At 41.2% G+C, this 21,360-nt stretch overlaps 4 protein-coding genes across 4 annotated transcripts; 2 read left to right on the forward strand and 2 right to left on the reverse strand.

Annotated features, from left to right (window-relative positions):
* Positions 1-5,005: 5,005 nt before the first annotated feature.
* Positions 5,006-8,013, reverse strand: BCR41DRAFT_352974 (tryptophan synthase beta subunit-like PLP-dependent enzyme). The gene is made up of 7 exons (XM_022024051.1): positions 7,885-8,013; positions 7,530-7,693; positions 7,170-7,402; positions 6,787-7,076; positions 6,627-6,695; positions 6,474-6,520; positions 5,006-6,391 (listed from the first exon to the last, which is right to left on the reverse strand). The coding sequence occupies exons 1-7, from the start codon at positions 7,928-7,930 to the stop codon at positions 5,156-5,158; spliced, it is 2,085 nt and encodes a 694-aa protein (XP_021881629.1). The 5' UTR covers positions 7,931-8,013; the 3' UTR covers positions 5,006-5,155.
* A 2,152-nt stretch (positions 8,014-10,165) lies between these two features.
* BCR41DRAFT_395975 (Gryzun, putative trafficking through golgi-domain-containing protein) lies at positions 10,166-15,646 on the reverse strand (the record flags this gene model as incomplete). The annotated part of the gene is made up of 13 exons (XM_022028771.1): positions 10,166-10,578; positions 10,666-10,763; positions 10,881-11,915; positions 11,997-12,232; positions 12,327-12,745; positions 12,857-12,991; positions 13,080-13,225; positions 13,320-13,552; positions 13,669-14,130; positions 14,210-14,591; positions 14,677-14,797; positions 14,885-14,949; positions 15,045-15,646. 13 exons carry the CDS (start codon positions 15,644-15,646, stop codon positions 10,166-10,168), a joined length of 4,347 nt encoding a protein of 1,448 aa, XP_021881630.1.
* Positions 15,647-15,842: 196 nt separating this feature from the next.
* On the forward strand, positions 15,843-17,549 carry BCR41DRAFT_352979 (CDP-alcohol phosphatidyltransferase-domain-containing protein). Its single transcript, XM_022024052.1, has 6 exons — positions 15,843-15,982; positions 16,202-16,336; positions 16,470-16,509; positions 16,826-16,939; positions 17,090-17,171; positions 17,288-17,549. Exons 1-6 carry the CDS (start codon positions 15,889-15,891, stop codon positions 17,519-17,521), a joined length of 699 nt encoding a protein of 232 aa, XP_021881631.1. The 5' UTR covers positions 15,843-15,888; the 3' UTR covers positions 17,522-17,549.
* Positions 17,550-17,660: 111 nt separating this feature from the next.
* BCR41DRAFT_352981 (hypothetical protein) lies at positions 17,661-19,836 on the forward strand. The gene has a single exon (XM_022024053.1). The coding sequence runs from the start codon at positions 17,773-17,775 to the stop codon at positions 19,801-19,803; it is 2,031 nt and encodes a 676-aa protein (XP_021881632.1). The 5' UTR covers positions 17,661-17,772; the 3' UTR covers positions 19,804-19,836.
* Positions 19,837-21,360: the final 1,524 nt, after the last annotated feature.

Consider the following 21,360-nt stretch of genomic DNA (forward strand, 5'->3'; position numbering starts at 1 on the left):
ATGGATGATTTGTCTCAAATGGCCAGGGTCACCACGCCGATGCAAGAAACTAGAAAATGCTTATTGTAGAAAAGGTATAGCTATTTCTTTGTTGTTGAAAATCAAGGGGAGAGAGGATTTTCAAGGGCGTAGTATCAACAGAGAAAGGAAAAAGACTGTGAGGGGTTGAAGTTGCTGAATGCCTTCCATCCTTTAGTATTTTGCCTTTTATGAACAATACTTTATATGCCTTGTATTAAAAAAAAAAAAAAAAAAAGGCAAGAAAAGTGGAATGTTTGGAATACAGAGATCAGACACACAGCTGTCTACCATGCACGCATTCACACAATTCTCCTTCTCCCCTTCTCCCCTTCCCTTTTTGCCTAACGGATAGACTTTACATATTTGATTAACACGAGCTTGAGTGCTCGCGACAGATATTAATGGCGATATCCAGCTTTGCTGAAATGGAAGGGAAATTCAGTGTGACTAAAGGTGCCAAGTGCAGCAGTGTCGAACGCCATAGAAGGACACCTTCAAACTCCTAGAATAATAGTGAAGATATATTGGACAGGCTTTGATGCGTGTGGAGAAGCGTGGATTCCAAGTGATGTACCAGAAGATGATATGTGTCATAGTGCACAAAAATGGAGTTCGAGGCCAGTGCGAGGATTACCTGAGATGTCGAAAACCCAATTCGTGGTTCACATCACAGGAAGGTGCGCAACTGTTACTTTTACAAAGTTGTCGGACTAATTTTTTTTTTAATGTTTTCATTGTTTCATTAAGGTAGCGCAGCGAACGTTTTAAGAGATGAATAAAAAAAATAAAATTTGAAATAGAACAAAATGAAATCTCACACTTTGCTTCCTCCAAGGGTTGTGGAAATGACTTTCTGTAAGGGAGAGCCTCATACCCATGATTACCACTCCCGCTCTTTTGCATAGTATGGTTACGCCATGGGTTCACTTCTGAGCACATCACTCCTTTACCTTCAATAGCTATGCACGGAGGCTCTGATCAGGGTGTGGGGTATTTGTGTTCAGCTGCATAACATTGAAAACAAACAACGTGTGCAAAGACATCAGACCATAAAGAAGTAGACATGAGGATAGATTAGGAATGGTGAACAGAAGTCATCTGTAATTATATTCTGCATGTTGATATCAAGGAAAGAGTTTTTTTTTTTTTTCTCTCGAGATGACTGTCAAATCCACATGCATGTTCCCACACTGTAATAACATTCAATCAATGGGCGTATCTGGAGTGGAGGAAAATACAAAGCACGACACCCATAAAGGTATATAAACAGGGAATGTACCTCAAACTGCGGCACGTGCAGAAGAAAGAAATAGAGGGTCCAGGAACAGGGCAAACAATTGGTTCTACTGAACAAAGATTTGAGAAGGTGAAGAACTGAGACTGAAATCGAGATCAATATCAGATAGGATAGGATAAATGTCAAGCGGACAATAGAAGAGAAGTTGATGTGATGATCGGTACCTTTTTATACTTCGAAACCACGGATCGAATATCGGGGTCAAGGAACAGAGTATATATAATCGTTGTCAATGCTTTTTACTATTTCCTTTGCTTTATTGGTTTTGCGCCGGTGGTAATCTAAAAAAATCTTGCAGACAATTGAATGAGACAAACTTGAGGATCTCATGAGTAACCAACAAGGAATACAAAATAAATAAAGAATAACTGAATTACCATTACCATTACTATTCTATTTTATTTTAATGCCTTATATTGATTATGATTATATTAAATATTGGTTATTCAGTTTTTTTTTTTTTTTTTTTTTTGCATTATTGCTAAGGCAGGAATTTTGGTATCAACTTAAAGGTCGGAAGCATGAACTGTCTGCATCTTTCTCTGTACATGTATGAATGAATACACTCAAAGTACTGAAAGAACAGACTGATTGAATAAAGTACAATTCAACTTTGCCAATATCTCATCTTCCAATTTATGAGCTGTTTAATCACCCCTTATTTCCTCGGACCCACAATGAGGAGTCTAAAAGCATGGCGGAATATGCCGTCAAAAAAAAAAAAAAAAAAAAAAAAAAAGCTCTTGACATTTTCTCCTATCTGAAAAGTTAACATCGACCAGGAGGCTTCAAGTTTCCACTGCTGTCTCTTGGCAGATCAGAGGAGTATAAAATTTCCACAACGAATAAAAGGGATTGCACGAATGAATTCATTAATATCTCCTGGCCCATAGGCTTGGGAAACTTATTCTCAACTACGTCTCCTTAAATTAGCCTAAAGCAGGTTTAGCAAACTGCTAAGTCCGAGAACCTGCTAGAAATATGCTAGAATAGGCCAGTGAAAACAAAAAAAAAAAAAAAAAGGCTAGCGAAGGAACGCCAACAAGGCCTGTGCGAACCATTCATTATATTCTATAGATGTCCAAATTGATGTCAGATCCGATACAGAAAAAAGCCAACAATAGTAATCTTTATGGCATTGACGTGTATTTGAGGCGCTATCTTTACCAAAAATCATCCATAGCTTCATTACTTTTTTTTAAAAAAAAAAACGGAGACCTTATACATTTCAAATGGCACAATATGCCTTTGGGTGAACAATAGGGGCCAGGCATGAACCAACCAACGGCGATGTGGTGGAACAACGGCCGCGCGTAACCTGTTGCGGATTTATGATGTTGAACACGAGCCAAGTTGGTCAACTCGAAAGTAATCAGATGCCGCCAAGAGATAGAGGTGAGGATAGGTCTCATTAAACTTTATTTGTTCTTCGACTATGCACGGACAATCTGGTGAGTTTTTCAGACGCGTCTTGTTGTGGCTCTGTAGTACCACCGCCTTCTGCCTTTTTTTTTTTTTTTTTACTGCTTCGTATCCTCGCAAGTATTTACGTCATGAGAGAAGAGACGAATATCATCTCGTCTCTCTTCAACGAGCATTTACGCCTGAATGATTTTCAACATCTGATCATGTCCGAGATACACGCTTCAGTTTGAGATCGTCAACGTCTTTTTTTTTTTTTTTTTTTTTTTTTTCTTTTTCCTTAAAAGCGCAGCATCATTTTTTTTTTTTTTATTTTTTTTTTAAGAAACTTCTTTTTATTTTATTTTTTTGCTAACTTCTGTCCACCCCTCAAACCCCCCAAAAACGGTTCCTTTTTTTTTTTTTTTTTTTTTTTACTTTCATTCATTCTTAACAGTCAGTAGTTCCCTTCAATTCACCTTTCCCACTCCCACTCCCACTCCCACTCCCTCCCCCTTCTCTCCCCGTCTTGATATAAGATATTAACTAAGAGCTCCTAACAAAGAATCTATCCCAACTACACCTATTGGATAATCGCAGTTTATATCTTGGTTTTTTGTTTTTTGTTTTTTTTTATTTTTTTTATTTTTTTTTAAAGATCAACTTATACACCGACATTACAAAGAAAAAAAAAAAAAAAAAAAAAAAAGGGACAAGGGACAAGGGGGGGAAGGACTGAATCCTTGGAAGGTTGCTCTCTCTCTTCAGTGTCCAAACTCATAGTGGACCGTTGAGAATGACAACATTTTTATTTTTATTTTTTTAAAACCACATCTTACGTTACGCCCAAACAACACCATCCAAATGCTCCCCCTCCCCTTCGTTCATCTCAAAATACAAACACACTAGTTCGCTAATACCTGAATTATAGACCGTAAAAAAAAAAACCAGGAAAACATAGAGAGAGAGCATAGCTGGTTAGAGTCGGTCAAACTTGTTAGAAGGCCAACTTGTTACTAAGCTTCTACAACGGTCAAGGAGACAAAAAAGAATGACGAATTAACTCAATCCGTAGAACCTACCTTCTTAACCGTTGTACGGAAAATGGAAATTGGATGAATATTCACCCCTCTGAATATTTTACATTTGACATTTGATATTTCGGCTTCTCATATCAAGTGAGTTTATGCTGGTATATACCATTATTTAGTACCTAGAATAATCATTGACCACTTGGACCATTTTTTTTTTTTCCCTTTGCTCCTGTCAGACAAATACATGGAGGATTGAGGCATTTTTACGAGGCTGGAGTGTAGGTTTTCTCGTAATACCGGGCTGTTGCACCTATCGGTATACAGTTCTTTATAGGTGGGAACATAGTCAAAGCCTTTGGAAGAACCAATTGTCCCATTGTTTGTGGTAAAAAAAAAAAAAAAAAAAAAAAAAAAAAACCCAAAAGCTGCTTTTCCCCTGTACAAGGCGAAGAGAATGGCATTTTCCTTTTCATCAGAATCTTGCGCATGAACTGAAATTATGTAAAATAGAAAAGGAGACAGAAAAGCAAGCGAGAGAGCGAGATCTTTTGTTCTGATTCGTGCAAGTTTCTTGTTGACACAAGAAGAGGAGACGGAGGGGCGGAAAAAGTTGTTGACAAATGTCTGCCCCCCTCTTTTTATTTTTTATTTTTTATTTTTTTTTTATTTTCTTATTGACCATCGTTCAATTGTAAACATTCTGACTCCTGCATTGGTCATTGAAATGGAAGTACATGAACATGAAGTGTTTGTAAACATTTATACAAACAATTCCTTCCTGAATGTTATTTAATTGCATATCCAGATCCAGTCCAAAATCGCAGTGTCGCAGTCTTTTCATTCCACCAAAACTTTTTGTTCTATTATGTATACTCATGTATAGATAGTAAACAAATATAAAAAAAGGGAACAAAGTTGGTGCTCATTTTTTTTTTTTTTTTATATTTCAATACCTACCAAATATCTATATATTATGCCTCATCCTATCGCTTCACTGTTGACGCATGTTGTGTTTAGTCCAGAACGCATCTACCTCTATAACAATTGTACAAAGCTGCTCTTGCATTCCCCCTTGCCCATGATCCTCCTTAAAAAAGTTATCTCGTAATAAGAGACCATTCAAGAGCCAAGGCATTGTCCACTTCGAATGACTTCACAAATGTTATACATTCACAGTAAATTTTTTAAAAAATCTTCCCACAACGTTCTCAACACCAGAAAAAAAACATCTATGGCATATGGCAATAAATATCTTTTTGATCATATTTGATTACACATATTTGCTAAAGAGCTCATCGACGCGACAATTAAAATTATTCCCAAGACTTAATGATCGTGCCACAACAAACTACGCGTTCTAATCGTATTGTCACGTGCATAGCTGCGCCACAATACCAAAATTTTAATAATTATCAGAGATCTTTGGAAGTTCAAGGTTCCATCCAATGATGGGTCCTAGCTTTGGAAGAGCTTTGGCAACAGACTCGACATCCTTATCGCCACGTCCCGACACAGTAACAAGGACATCCTTGCCGGGGCCCAGCTCCTTAGCAGTCTCAATGGCAGCATAGAGTGCATGGGATGACTCAAGTGCAGGGATAATTCCTTCTGTCTGGCAGAGATAGCGGAATCCGATCAAACATTGGCTATCGTCCACAGGGATGTACTTGGCTCGGCCAGTGTCCTTCAACCAAGCGTGTTCAGGTCCGACACCAGGGTAGTCCAGACCTGCAGAGATCGAGTGTGTTTCCTTGATCTGACCGGTAGTATCGTCTTGAAGCAAGTAGGTTCTAGTTCCGTGGAAGACACCAACGGTTCCAGCAGCCAAAGTAGCAGAATGTTCTTCAGTATGAGTGCCAGACCCACCAGCTTCAGCACCAATCATCTGAACAGTCTTGTCCTCAATAAAGGGGTAGAAAAGACCAATAGCGTTGCTGCCCCCTCCAACACAAGCAACGACAGCATCAGGTAAGCGACCAGCCTGTTCCAGCATTTGCTCTCTTGCTTCAGTACCAATAACAGATTGGAAATCACGCACAATGGTAGGGAAAGGATGGGGTCCGATGGCAGAGCCGACCAAGTAGTGTGTGCTGGTGACGTTGGAGACCCAGTCTCTCATTGCCTCGTTGATGGCATCTTTGAGGGTCTTTGCACCAGAAGAGACAGGAATGACTGTGGCGCCCAAGATGCGCATTCTGAAGACGTTCAGGGCTTGGCGTCGACAATCATCAGCACCCATATATACGACACACTCCAAACCAAACTTGGCGCATACAGTTGCGGTGGCGACACCATGCTGACCAGCACCAGTCTCTGCAATGATTCTCTTCTTTCCCAGTCTCTTAGCCAACAAGATCTGCCCAATAGTATTGTTGATCTTGTGTGATCCAGTATGGTTCAAATCCTCACGCTTCAACCAGATTCTTGCGCCTCCAATCTTCTCAGTTAATCGATCAGCGAGCGTCAGGTTTGAGCGTCTACCTATGTATGGATAGTAAGACCTGAATTCCTCCCAGAAAGATGGATCTTTCTTGGCCTCAACATATGCGGCCTCTAACTCACTTAAACAATCAACCAGGGCTTCAGGGACATACTGCCCACCAAATTCTCCAAAGCGAGGGTCTAACAAGTGAGAGTGCTATCCATCAAAAAAGTACAAGTTGTTAGTAATACATTAAAGTAACAGACAATTAGCTTTTTTTTTTTTTTGAATGTCATACAGTATAATTGAGTGGAAGATGAGATTCTTCATGGACAATTTGTCGATCTAAAGCGTATGGACAATAAAGAATTAGTTTCTCTCTTCGTACAATTACACAACCATGTATTCAAAAAATGTATAATAATATCGATACAAATGAAGGCATCATTACCAGGTGCACCAGTGCGATCACACACATCCTTAACATAGTTATATACAGCATCTGCACCAGTTCCCGGAGCTAATATCAAGTAGTTTTAGAAATTAGTATAAAGAAAAGATTAACGAATAGATAAGCGATCTTTGTATTCAATGATAGCAGATAAACTTACCTGAGTCGCGGAGAACTGTGACGATTTTACTTCCAATAACAACGCCATCGGCATAGGTTCCAACAGTATGGAACTGCTCTCGGTTAGAAACACCAAATCCGACAGCCAATGGCATATTGGTGTGACGGCGAATGCGCGAGACAAGGTTTGGGAGTTCGGAATTAACAGTGGCAGAGGCACCAGTGACTCCGAGCTTGGAGAGAACGTAGATGAAGCTGTCTGCTACCTGGACCAGATGGCCAATACGTGTGTCGGATGTGGAAGGAGCAACCAGAGGTACATATGACAAACTTTTTACAGTGATCGGAAACAGATACCATTTATCAATGCTTTGTCATGTAAAACATTCTGAATCACTTTAGTAATAGATACGTGAGACATACCCGTATTGTTTACAATAGCCACGGAAGATAGCACTCTCCTCAGGAGGTAATTCGACAACAATGAAACCATTAACACCAACATCTTTGCAGTCCCGTACAATCCTCTCTTCACCATAGCAACGAATAGGATTGTAATATCCCATGAAGACAATAGGGGTCTTCAAGCCTTTGGCTCTTGCTTCCCTGACCATGTTCAAACACATTGGGATATCGACTTTATGTCCCAAAGCAACCTAAAAGCCATGGTGCATTGGATCAGTAATGAGGTTAATTATCGTTGTAGATTTGCCTTCATCCTGTTTATAGGAGCTTTATTTTTTGTGGTCGATTCTTTTTTGTTAAGCATTTATAGGCTCATACCTGACTAGACTCCTGAATAGTGGGGCCATCAGCGAGCGGATCGGTGAATGGAACACCAAGCTCAATGATATCTACACCACCTCTCTCCATTGCGAGCATGATATCAACCGTTTCACTAGGGTGTGGATATCCAGCAGTGATGAATGCTACAAAAGCAGGACGCTCTATTTGAAATGAAATGAAGTAAAATTGCGTTTAACAACGAGTTTAATGAGAATGGTTCATTGTCTTGTAGGGAAAGGAAAAGAAAAAAAAAAAAAGCTTTCCGAGTTGTTGTGTTTTCTCTTCTGTATCAAGTCTTGTGCAACTTTTCACACCCTTCAATTGAAAGAAAGGGATAGCTGTAGTCGCTTACTTTGGTCTTTGCAATCACTAAAGACTTGACGCAGATGTGCAGACATTATGATTGTGTTTGATGAGTGGAAGGTCGAGAAGTGTGTTTGAGGAGGAGGTTGGAAGGAAGCAAAGAGTATAAATACGGTGTACTGTTCTAAGATTGAGTCACATCATAGCGCCATCGATCAATTTTAAGTGGCTGAGAAATACAATACACAACAGACAGAGTTAATTTCAAATTCTTTATATTCGCCCCAACCTTAAAAGATTTTGTCCATTTATTGACGCACTGATGGGGCGCAATCGACCTTAGAACAAGATGCCAAAAAGTGGGACAAAAAGTGTTTTAAGTTGAGGCGCCAATATAAAATATTTGGCTGTACAGCCGAAAGCGGTTTTTATAGACAAAGCCATAATGAGTTTGTCTATAAGAATAAGTGAATTGACCTCCACGAAATATGTATTTTAAAACGTGAAAATTAAAATCATACATATTGGTGCTCATGACACAAAACAGTTCATGCTAATTTTCTTCCAACGTGCCGGTATTCAAGAGGTCAAAATAGCGCAGCCGGCGAATTCTGTTTGGTGTTTTATCCTTCTTGGAAGAGAACAAAGGGTGGGGCGCAGGCTTCAGCTTTCTAAATCTGTCTTCACTTCATCCGAGAACGGTCAATGCCTTTTGTTACAATTTTTTTTAGCCATGGTGTTCATATTGAATGAAGAATAATATATTTTCGTTTATATTGTGTGCACCAATATATATAAATGTGGCTTTAATTCTCATGTTATAAAATACATCTTTTATGGAGGTCAATTCATTCGTTTTTATAGACAAATTCACTATGTCTTTGTCTATAAAAACCACTTTCGACTGAATTGCATCTATACGTCCAAGCATTTACGAATGATATAAAGGTTAAACTAGTGTATTCTCCAGGTTGCAAGCACTGCAACCTGCTATTGCTTGTTGCATCCATTCTTGATGCTACATGACTCACTAGCTAATGCCTTTAACTACGTCGGAAAATATATAAGCATATTTATCTCTGCTATTATTATTTTAAATGCTATGGTGTTAATGTTTATTTAAATATTACAGGCTATATACAAGGATTTGGTGGTGATCAATAGTCATGCCTTGAGCACATGCCAACGAATGACTAACTTTGACTAGCTTGGCAAATGACGGCCTTCAGACCCTGGTGAAGGATAATTGAAAAAATTGATCTTCTTCCTCACGAGTCATAGGATATGGCGTGCGGGGTAAGCAGGGTGATTTGTCATCAGTCTTGTTATCAGCTGTAGCGTAATTTCAGGATATGGTTAGTTACCAACTATTATAAAGAGCAAAAAAAAAAAAAAAAAAAAAAAAAAAAGCGCTGCCATGTTTTACTTACGTGGAGAAAAATGTACCATGCGTGATCTTGTTGGTAGCTCAAGTTTACGGAAAGCGCCTGGATTTGATATAGTCTCAACGAGCTCATCTTCACAGAGCGTTGGCATAACGGGCAGGCTAAGTCGGTGACGACTAGGAAGCGTCTTGGAAGAGTATGGCTTTCGATCTGATGAGAGCTTAGCTGTCTTAGTGGGTCGACCAAGAGGAGATTTTGCTGATACGGTGCTGTATGGCGACGATGCACTAGAGAAATTAAAAGTTGCAGGCATTGATACCATGGATGGTGAGGAGGCTGGATGCTTAATGTCTGTCATTATTGGATGTGCTAAAAAAAAAAAAAAAAAAAAAAAAAAGAATATCAGCGTCATTGTCGTCAATTTGCACTATGGATAAGCCTAGCTAGAAACATACGTTGATTTAGCTTCCTTTACCTTGTTTTAAAAAAAAAAAAAAAAAAAAAAAGACGCTCTCGGAAACTAGAAGAGTGAATGGGTGAATAATAATAGCGAATAATAGATGGTGATATGCCAAAAATGAAGGAGTTAAAAAAAAAAAAAGGGAAATGGATAGCGATGCTCAGGTTTTATGGAAAATCAACGACACATGCCATCATCGACTTTGGACAATACTGCACATATCGATAATGATGATGTCAGTGCTCAGCCGACATTGCCTGATCAGCCTGATGGGCGACACGGCGGAAAGTAAAAGAAAATACGAGAAAAACTTACAAAACAATGACACATTATTATTTTAATCTTTGAACAAAGCCGATGATACTGAGGCGATGCGGTCGATGCGGTCAGACCAACCCTTCATAACATGGCTTTCTTCACTGTTTAATGGAATTAAATTGAGTATAATATAAATTGTAAGTATAGTGTTTATGCGTAGTAGGCTTTTATTTCATCAGTCCCATTTCGGGCTTCACAAAAATTGAAACAGCACTAGCACCAACAGTTTCGCTAGTCCTCGTTGCGTCCCTGATCTTGACTAACATCTCTTCTTGTGAGGACTGCTCCTGCTGCGGCGTGAGTGGCGCAGGCCTGCCTCGTCTACCAGACAGTTTCCGCTTGTTAACCACCAGTTTGACACGCGGAAGTTTGGTCAATCCTGCACTGAGCGGGTAGCAGCTCATCTGGATTGGATGCGTTGCATAAGGAAGCAGTTTGATAGCAGTTTGCATGGTGCCGGCATAGACCATGCCTTCTGAAGACTCGATTGACATAGAGAGCTCATGTAGCCTATTCGTAGGATTATGGACCACATATCGGACTGTGAATGGCTTATTGACCCGAGCATGCTTAGGCAAATCTAAGATTGAAAGAGAGTTAAGATGAATGAATAAAATAAAGCCTGTATTGCATCGAGGAAGATTTCAAGCACATACAAAAGACATACCCACGGTCATGTAAACTTCTGCCTTTGGTAGAGTCAGTGGTTGCAAAGGAACATTAGTGGTTGTGTATGGCACATTCTTAATGACCTCGTCTTCCCATCTAAAGTGTCCCACGACCAGGGATATAAAAGGTTAGGCTGTTAGAATGTGCTTCATTCCTTTTACCCTTACACATTATGTCATCGCTCCTGAAGAACATGTCAGCTCTATTACTGACCTTCGCCAAGAGATCTGTAAGAAACCAACATTGATCTGCTCAGGCGCTAGTTCTAAATCAGCAGCCGTAATCTGGATCAGATGATTGAGCGTCTGTATATTGCCTGGTCTCCAGCGTTGGACAGAGCCATTCTTGTCCTTATCATTAGAGGTCAGTTGTTCAATACTAGAAGGCCCGCATTCTAATAGATCCACATATACGCCCACTTCCTGTAAACTCTTTTTTCGCTCTCTAGCACGACCGATACTAAGGCTTCTAGAGAGTCCGTTCGTAACAGACTCTTTAACAGCCCCATCCAATGCACTTTCCACTGTCGAATTCGTCACGAGCGTGACTTCTTTGACCTCTACTGGCCATGAACCTTCATTATTGATGCGTGTCGACATAAGATATGTCTCTTTATGAGTCAAGGCTGGGATCAGGATCGTCTCATGTTTCTCATCCATTCGATTAGGCTCCAAGATGGGCGGTAGGTTTTTATGCCTGCCTTGGGAATTGGAACTATTGTTTCCTAGCGTCTGAACGGGTAGTTGGGTATAGCTGGCTTCGGCATCAAAGGGCGGAATAAAGAGAACCCTAAAAGAGTACCGCTTTTCTGTCCATGTCTTGTTATTTTCCTTATCCAGTGAAAGCTCATACCGAACTTTGCAGAGGATGGTTCTAGGTGTCGGGATTTCCAAGGCTCTTACGAAGACAGTGCGTTCCGCCCAAGCTCCTACATCTATTTCTCTCATTTCTTGACTTTTCATTTCATGCGACATATCCGAGGGCGTAAGGGAAATTCGGTTTAATGTTGACGAAGCTTGAGTCCTGTCAGCAGAAAATGGCTGAGCGGCCGCGACATAAGGATCCAGAACAATACTATCTAAAGACTCAATTGTAGGATCGATAGGCCGAAGCTCTACGTCCATTTCCATTGCTACAGCATATGCTTCTCCGTTCCGTACTTTGATCTTAATAGGGAAGTACTCATCTAAATACGCCGGTGACTTGAACAAGGCCTTGATCTCAACTTTTGATTCTCTTGGTACAATGCTAAGAGAGACGCATAAAGGAAAGGTCAGTATCCAATTTAACGCACAAAGCGTATGAAGAGCGTAACGGTGCATATCATACCGAAGTGCTGCTGCACGTCGTATTCCCTTATCTAGGTTCTTAAAGCGCATCCCAAGGGGAATATCAGCCGTAGGCATTTGAACGTCAAGCCATTGACGGCTAGGTAATTCTCTTCGCGGAGGCATAGGCTGGGATTGTGAGAGGCTTGGGTCCTGCTCTAGCGCCATTTCCAGAGATGGATACTCAAGAGACACGTTCCAATGCTTAGTGATAATGCCCAATGTCACTTTAACTACCTACGTCAGTTCCAGATGCAAAATTGGTGCTGAGTTAGGAACATTCACTGACTTTTTCTTCTTCTATCAAAACAGATTATAGACTTGCCTTTACCACCTGCTCCTTGGTAGGAGCGATGGCACCTTCGAAGACTTTGGTCTCAGATGGGCGAATGTCTAGGTCCACAACTTTCTTCCACGCGCCCATAGCTGATGCACTTCCACTGCCACTATTGATACTATCGATGTGTTCCCATGTACACTGAGCGCAGTCAACCCATTCAATACTCTTCCCGGTCCGATCCTTCGTCTGCAATATTCTGCTAGCGTTCTCAGGCGCTGTGGCAGATGTATGAGACCGAGTATCCACAAAGTGATGGTTGAGGGCCTCATCAGAAAATTCCACGTGAACAAAAGATATTCTGAACGGGCTGGGCAATGCGCCTTCTCCACCTTGTGTTGAAATTTGTACTTGGAATCTACTCTCTGAAGAAACAAACGCTTGTTGTCTTTGGAACTGGACCTCACAAGTAACTATAATTTAAGAAATTTATATTCCATAAAAGTTAACTCTGCATTATCTACTTAAGAGGGATATGAAACGATTAACAGGAGAATTAGCATGGCAATGAAAAACAAACATACCAAACGGATTGTAATGATGCATATTGAGTACTAAAGGCCTGTGCACCATAGCATTAGCGGGATGGTCTCCTGTATAGATAATGCTAACTAATTCTTCAAAGATAGTATTTCGCTTTTCATCCGTTGATGGCATATCTATAGGTATGAATGTTCATCAGGAGCTGCATACTTCACTAATCAGCATGTATCAGCTGGTGCAGGCTCAAAGTACTATCACCATTACCTGGACTCATCATCTCGATCAAATACTCGACTACATTCTCCCAGTACCCTAATTCCTTGGCACACTGAACAGACCACTTCAAGATTGAAGTCAAAATTAAGTTCCAGCCTTCCTTGCGGTATGTCTTTCCAATTCTTTCGAAGAATCTGTTTTTTTTTTTATATCAATTTACAAAAAATAAGTACAATAAACACCTTCTCAGATACATTCCTAGTTTTGTAAATGTATAAGCTAACTTACTTCAAGGCCATTTCAAACCTTCCTGCCGAATAATAAGTGCCAGCGATCTCTGAGGCTAAAAACAACGTCATGCGGCCAGCTTTGTATCTCTTAAATTGTTCGTAGCTCTTAGTCAACAGCTCAATAGTTAATGCCAAATGGTCGATGGCTCGCTCAGCATTCATAGACTGAAGTGTTGGTGGAAACGGCTTACTGGTCGTTGGAATCGGAGCCACATTACTGTCCGGATAAGCCTGATGAAATAACCGTATGGCCATTAGCATCATAGACGTATATACCAAAGCTTTAAGTTGTGAAATCTCATACTACTTGCCTCTTCAGCGATTTCAAAGCGAAGACGCCTTTGTACACTACAATTGGCAGCTTGATGGTAAAAATATCCAGCGTGTTGGAGAATCAGCATAGGATTGATTCCTGCGCCAGGGCCATGCGTCCCTCCGCCACGGCCGGCCCCCACATTACCATTGTACACAAACGCATCGCCGCTAGGTCCTATACCAAACCCGACTGTGCTGCTGCCAAGATTGATCCCAGAAAACTTGTTGAGGTCTTTCGCGCCTTCTGCCATTCCAGCAAATGAGCCATAAACGATACTGCTGGGTGAAGGAACCGGCAGCTTAAAGCCTAACTTGGTTCCTATATCGATCAGGTCGCCGAATACTTTGTATTGTTTTCCAAGCCATGCCCAATACTCGAAGGAATCATCTCCCATACGCCAACTTTCGGAAAAAGCCTTGAACACAATCAGATGGCGTCGAAAAGTGAAGAGCGCTGTTGAGGGAGCATCGAGATAAAGATGAAATTTACAGATCTAGCACCAACAAAAAATGTTACTGGCTGCAAAAACATTGCTGACATTGACGTAGACGAACACGTTCTGGTATCTTTACCTTGAGGCACAAACAGTCAGCCAGGACCTTGGCTTCCGCCCATCGCTTTGTACGGGCCTGCAAGCCTGGCGCTCCCGGGGTTATAGTGGAGGTGACTGCAAACATGTCAATCAATAGCCCATAAGCTGACTCGTAGTGTTTGACAGCATTATCGATATCTTGTTTGCATTCCGAGAACATTCCCATCTTAAAATCATAACGCAACATCCATCCCTGAACTGAAAGGCCTTGATGCGGCGGCTGCTGCTGGGAGCCCCCAGCAATTTGCTGAGGCGGCTTTACACTCGCAGTTGTTGATGGCAGGTTTGATTTTTTCTTTTTGTGTCTCTTGACTTGCTCCTTGTAATAGCTCATAGAGCCTTCATATTGTGACCTCTGAAGACTATAGACAAGAGTTATGGTATTAGTATATATTAAGGACAAGATACTTGCTTCATCAGGGTTTTCATGGTCATTACTGGCCTTACTTGACTGCAAAGTCCGAAATTTCTTGGCTACTACTTGGCTGAAGCACGTAGAATGAATTCTTAATATCAAGCCCTGCAGATTTGCGCACAAAGTTCAGGCGATCCTCGATGGAAGGGTCCTCTATTTGGTCGACGGATTAAGAGTTAAGACATTTCTTTGGTGGAAAAAAGTAATAAGTAGAGACTGCTTCTGTGCATAATGGCATACCCATGTGTGATCGCTGCAATAAAATGACGACCGCGAACTTCACCAGACGTTCCTGAGCAGCTTTTCTAGAGGCATCATGTGAGTAGATTAGCAATCACTGATAGCTGATCTATTGTATTGTTGTCTCTATGTGATTAAAGAAAGATGCATTTACACTTACCGACGCTCTAGTAGTTCCTGTGCCAGTACTGTGTCATGCTCACGTTCTAAAGGGTCAACTACGCCCAAGGGCCCTTTATCTGAGAATACACGCTGGTGGTTGCCTTCACTAAAATCAACAATTGACTCGCGATCCCAAAGGTCCACGACTGCGACGAAAACGGAGGGTATCTGATCACGATGCCGTCTGATCCAAAGGGGACTGATAAGTCCGTCCGGGTATAGTGGCGAAGAAGGGGAGGAAGGGGATAAGGAAGGTTGGAGATGTTGCTGGCCTGTTTGCTGCAAGGATTTCCGTGTTGGAGGTAAGATGTAGCTTCGGTGCTCTGGTACGACATAAAATAAAGATCCTGCAAGCCCTTTTGTATTATCCCAATATGTTACATTGTTCCTTGACAACATTGCCTGTAGTAGCGCAGCCTTTTGTGCTTCTAATCCTGAGGCAGTTACATGTCTGGGTGGTGGTGGTGGTGGAGTATCAACGCTAACATGTGATTGACTGCCTGTTCTATTCTGATGAGACGCGTCCTCAGTTGTGGTCAAGCCAGTGACGACCAAGGTCGGCTGAAGATGAATGACGAACTCTGGAGGATAAGTTTCCATGAGTCGTGTTAAAGTCCTTTCCAGTGTCTGAATTCAATAAAGGGGAAAAAGGGACGTAAGTAGCCAACAATTGAGGGACTCACGTTGATGAAGTGTTGAAGTGGTCGGGTTGGCATTTGTGTTTAACATTTATTAGCACGTGATATGTAGCTCTAAAAAGTCTTTTCTTGCCTTGCACAACTTTTCTTACCCCTGTCTTGTCTTCATCCGTTCATTTGCACTCCTCCCATAGTCTCTTAGAAATGCCTGCAAAAAACACAAAGGGAGCCACAGAGGTTTCCTCAAAGGCTACACCTGCAGACGAGAATGTCTTTCTCTTCATCCCTAACCTGATTGGTAGGTGACAAGACAGCTGATCTATACATTCGTCTCTGTTGTCCTCGATGAGGCAGTAGCAGATGTTTTAACAACAACAACCATGACAACAACAGCAACTACAAAAAAGTGTCAGGACCTTCTTGTGTGAGAGTAATTCGTAGTCTAGTGGTAGCGGTGATGATCAAGTCACTGATGAAATTTTTTGTTCATCCACTTTCACACCACTCTTGTCTCCAGGGTATTCCCGTATTATCCTTGCAGCATTTTCGTTATACTACATGCCAGTACACCCAAAAACATGCATGCTCATGTATTCGATCTCTTGTCTACTGGATGCTGTTGATGGACAGGCTGCAAGGTATTATAACCAATGTAAGTCTTTTTATCTCAGGAAGCCGATAGCCGTGTGCTTTTAAATATTTGATTTGGGCACAAGGTTCTATTTATTTTTAATGTATTGCTGACTTGCACACAATGGAACAATCGGTTGGCTCATTTACTTTAGGCAGCAAGTTTGGAGCAGTCCTCGACATGGTCACTGACAGGTATGCAACAGAAACTTGAAAAATATTAAATGGCATTTCACCGTCGATGTTCAGCTTGTGGCGCTTCTAATGTCCATGGCTACAATGAGGGGTCTGCTTCCCATGATGCCTATTAGCTTTCATCTTTTGATGTTTTGTGCTGCGAGGCCTTAGATAGGCCTTGTTCATAAAAGTCCTTTTCACTTGTTTGTATCGCGTGTGAACGTATTCACGTAGTTAATTTCTCCACCTTCATTTACCAAAATGCTTTCTTGAAGCTGATCGATCAAAAACAACGTGATTTCCATTTTTTTTTTTTTTTTATATTTCAAAATAGATGCACGACTGCCTGTCTTTTATGCTATCTTGCCTCAGCTTACTCCAGCTATGCCCTAATTTTCCAGTTTCTGATTGCTCTGGATGTGAGCAGTCATTACATGCATATGTACAGGTGAGGATTTTATCCCAAACCTGCTTAATTTATTTATTATGTTTTTGCTTCATATGATTCACAAATGGTATATGTTTGAGGCAAATTTAAAGGCGTTCTCGTGGGTTTATTCATTGACTTGTTCCAATTATTTTTTGCTTATTTAAATAGCTCACTGACCTCTGGAGCCAGCAGTCATAAAAAGATTTCAGAGTCAAGCAACTTCATTCTTCGCGCCTACTACAGCAACAATGTAAAGCTCTAGAGCTTGTGCAATGCTTTGCTTGTGCAGTGTTTTATTTTTACGTTCAATGCGCCTATTAAGTTATCTAATTCATGTGTCCTATTGTTCTCGTTTGAATGGGATAGAATGTTCTTTTTGCTTTCTGCTTCGCCAATGAGCTCTTTTTTGTGGTTTTGTATCTCCTCTCATTCGGATTCCAGACTTCAACCCTTGGCAAGATTGTTCTCTACACATTGGCTGCCTTGACAGGACCTGTCTGTGCTGGAAAGCAAATCATTAACTGTATCCAGTTTGCCAATGCAGCTAAAAACCTAGCTCAGATTGACATTGAGGAGCGCAAGCAAGCCAAGAAGAATTAGACATCCCAACGTTTTTTTTTTAATGTGTATTTATATGAAAATAAATATTTCTTTTTTGATCAAGTGCACGTGATCACATCATGCAGTTCCTTTCTACCCTGACAGCTTGCCTTTTGTGTCTCTGCTCTTTGTTTGAATAATAAAAAACAGTGCTTTATTAACCCACTCACTCTCGCCCACACATTTGCTCGTTATACTATTCTCTTTGCTTCCATTTATTCAGGCGAATTCATTTCTTTGCCTCTGTCCTCATGCGTCGAACGGTATCGCCTGCGCAGCTCCCTAGTCAAGTTTATACCAGCTCTACCTTAGCCCACCAACATTCATTTCATGCAATGCCCTCAAACCATGGCTCCTCGCCCTCCACCAGTCATTTGCTGCAGAATGCAACCCCTAGCTATGGTCCATATAACTTTCAAGCCCACAGTAGCTCAACTCTCGATACATCAATCGTTCCTCGACCAACACAGGGCGATCGCATGACCTGCATCGTTAATGCGTCTATTACTTGCATCAGTGCTTCTGTGACCGTTTCACGCCAGGATAACTTTTACGCCAGCACTGGCCAGGAGGGCAATGATAGATCGAACACAGTAAGTAACCCGACCATCAAAGGACAGACTGGCAGTAACCAGGGTCATTATCGTAGCCAGAGTCGTCAAGACGAACAAGACCGTTTACGACTTTACGTTTTTGGAGGATTTCACCAATACACAGATGCGGTCAATAATGATCTCTATCGTCTAGACATCGATACGATGTCATGGGAGAAATTAATCTATACCAAAGGTGAACCTCCTTCGAAACGAAACGACCACTCTGCTATTCTTTGGGGTGATGATCGCATCGTGATCTTTGGAGGCAGCGACGAGCGCAACCAGTTCTGTAATGATGTTCATGTCCTTCACGTAAGGACACTCACATGGGAAACACCTGTTACGAGTGGCTCCATCCCTGTTGGGAGGGCAAAGCATGCGGCAACCATCATGGACAACAAACTCTATATTTCCGGTGGTTGCCTAGAAGAGGGAGTGTCACAGGAGCTACTTTGTCTGAATCTTTTGACATGGGAATGGGAGGAACCCATTGATTTTGTCCCGAGGCACACGCATACTCTGTTTGTTTATCGACAGAAGCTGTTTGCATATGGTGGATACAATGAAGAGATGGATCGTACAGGAGTGATTGCTTATATGGATCTGGAAACAAATCAAGTCACAAAGATTAATGTATCAAATGAAATTGCGCCCAATGTTGCTGCTCAGCAATATTCACAGGTGTGCGGCAATTACCTCGTTGTCGTCATATCTCAAGGTGTGCGCTACGAGCTTCAGAAATTCACAGGGGGGATTTGGACATTGAACCTAGATTGTTTTCAATGGACAAAGCATGATGACTGGAAGGTTTTGGGCGAAAATCACACATGGCATTACTTTTCGATGGCAAGGGATGGGGAACAGTTCTATCTCATTGGCGACGTCAATGACTCTGATGAATATTTCAAGCAAGTGCTTACAATTGACTTAAGAGAATATGGATCCTTTCTGGAGCCGCCTGTGACGATAGGAAATGAACTTGGACGGCTATTGCACGATCAAATGTCGCTGGCCGACTTTCGAATCATCTGCACAGGCACAGATGCCCAATCAAATGCAGCGATACACAGTGTCGGCTCCTTTAACGGATACTATGCCCCTTCAGACAGCAGCGGCGATCATGACATGATGATTGATAGCCATCCTATGATTTCGCACCAAAGAACCCGGTCACAGCGTCAGACACCATCTTCCAGTCGTGCAACAAGTCCAATGCAGGAGCCCATCATGTGTCATAAGCTGATCTTGATGGCTAGGTGGCCTCATTTTGCCAGCATGGTTCAGTCGGGTATGCTGGAGGCTCAAACAAGCACATTGACCCTTCCAGAACCATATGAAACTGTCAAGGCATTTGTTGACTATCTATATACAGATTCGATTGAAGGCGTGCCAACGGACACGATCGCCGACCTTCTAGTGATGGGAAGCATGTATGTAATGAAGCGTCTCGTCCAGCTCTGTAGCTCGGCTCTTCATCAGCAGATTGACATCGGGACAGTATCAAGGATTTATCATCGAGCGGGGCTGAGTGGTCAGATCGGCCTACGACAGCGAGCGCTTAAATTCATGTTCAGGAACTATGGCCCTGTCAGCAAGACGATCGGATTCCGATCTCTACCCAAAGAAGCACTTTTTGATTTCTGGGACTCGACTCCCGAAGGTGCTGTCATTAACATTGCAGTGTAATCTGCATAGTTTGCATAATTTGATATTCTTACCCTTTTTTTTTTTTTTTTTTAAAAAAAAAGTTACTTCTTTCTTCTTTTTGTTTATGTTGTTGCATTGCTATTGTTGTTGCTGTACTATTCATATTTATTACCCTCCTTTACCTAATTACCCTCCTTCATCTCCATCCCTCTACCCATTTACAGCAATTAACGCTAGCGGCGCTTGATTTCCTCGGCATCCTCTTGTGCGGTAGATAGCTGAAGTACATATTGGAATATTGTAGAAAGTAGAAAAATAAATAAAAAAATCAATAAAAGCACAGCCCATGGATGAAGGCAAAGTAGAAGTATGGCAACGCCATCGTGGCTTACAAACATGGTCTGCCATATCCGAGAGTGTTAAAGAGCACTAAAGACAGCCTTTTCTTTTAAAAGCATGTGTACCATTGAATCACTTACGCTTACGCTTTATCCTCTTTTTTTTTTTTTTTTTTTTTTTTTTTTTTTTCGTCTTACTGAACTATTTCTGAGGGTCTACTACATACCAAAAGTTTAGAAAAGATAGAGCACTGATCAAAGAGAAGCCGACAGCATATGTCACTGTGGAAGCGAAGGCTCAGCTTCGTAAAAGATAAATTGTAATGAAAGCTTGCTCCAGTGAGGAGTAAACGGCCTGCTAAATTGACTTTTTTTTAATTCTATTTCAAAGCATTGAATTAGAAAATGAAGAAGTCAAGGATGGGGAGAAGATTGATGGTAATAGAGGGGACAACCAGCATTTTGCACAGCTTTTTATCCAGCTCTATAAGGATGCAGATGACGATGCTAAACACACGGTGATGAAGGGTTTTACGGAGAACAATGGTACATGTTTATCAACGAACTAAAAGGAAGTTGGCGATGAAACTCGTCCTCCAGAAGGCATGGTTGCAAAAAAGATAGGCTTCATAGAAAGCATCTTTCAATATTTCAGCATATCTATACCATAGTTTGGTATTGCTAACTCATTCACACCTATTCGTTTGTATTTTGTACTTCAACTACCATATTGGTAATAAAGTACATAAAATCTTTGAAGGCTCCCTAGAGTTGATAGAGTGTGTGTGAATTACAATGTTAAAAGGAAAATGAAGGAAAAGGTTCCTTATCCGACTGTTATGCTTAGTTTCAGCCCCTCCACATGAGTACATGTAGTGGCATGCTTAGTGCACCTCAAACCTTGATAATTCATTTGTACCTGTCTGTGTGCCTCGCTGCTTTTTTTTTTTTTTTTTTGAGAGCTATTCAACCCGACAAACAAATAAGCAAGTAAGTAAGCACACAGTGCGATTTGTCCTTTCTTCTAACCATCCAGCGGGTAAATAAGACAGCATATTCATTTGGGCGTTCATTCAAGGCATACCCTTTTTCTTTGGGATAAAAAAAAGAAAAAAGAAAAAAAGAGCAGGAGTTGGTTGGTTTTTTACATACAAAGTTGGCCTTAGTCTATGAGTAACAATGGACAAAACAAAGGGACCCTGGTCGGTTGTCTACCCAGATATTTCTCAGAGCACGAGCAAACCGGGAATAGTATAAA

This window comes from Lobosporangium transversale, assembly GCF_002105155.1.
Source record: "Lobosporangium transversale strain NRRL 3116 chromosome Unknown BCR41scaffold_17, whole genome shotgun sequence".
In the NCBI taxonomy this organism is placed as follows: Eukaryota; Fungi; Mortierellomycota; class Mortierellomycetes; order Mortierellales; family Mortierellaceae; genus Lobosporangium; species Lobosporangium transversale.

Bases quoted from the DNA above. Each gene is read 5' to 3' on its own strand.
- BCR41DRAFT_352981 (XM_022024053.1), top strand. From the start codon at position 17,773: ATGCGTCGAACGGTATCGCCTGCGCAGCTCCCTAGTCAAGTTTATACC.
- BCR41DRAFT_352974 (XM_022024051.1), bottom strand. From the start codon at position 7,930: ATGTCTGCACATCTGCGTCAAGTCTTTAGTGATTGCAAAGACCAAA. The intron at 7,403-7,529 runs GTATGAGCCTAT...CATGGCTTTTAG, and splicing joins CTATTCAGGAGTCTAGTCAG to GTTGCTTTGGGACATAAAGT. The intron at 7,077-7,169 runs GTATGTCTCACG...CACTGTAAAAAG, and splicing joins GGCTATTGTAAACAATACGG to TTTGTCATATGTACCTCTGG.
- BCR41DRAFT_352979 (XM_022024052.1), top strand. From the start codon at position 15,889: ATGCCTGCAAAAAACACAAAGGGAGCCACAGAGGTTTCCTCAAAGGCT. The intron at 15,983-16,201 runs GTAGGTGACAAG...TCTTGTCTCCAG, and splicing joins CTTCATCCCTAACCTGATTG to GGTATTCCCGTATTATCCTT. The intron at 17,172-17,287 runs GTAAAGCTCTAG...TGAATGGGATAG, and splicing joins GCGCCTACTACAGCAACAAT to AATGTTCTTTTTGCTTTCTG.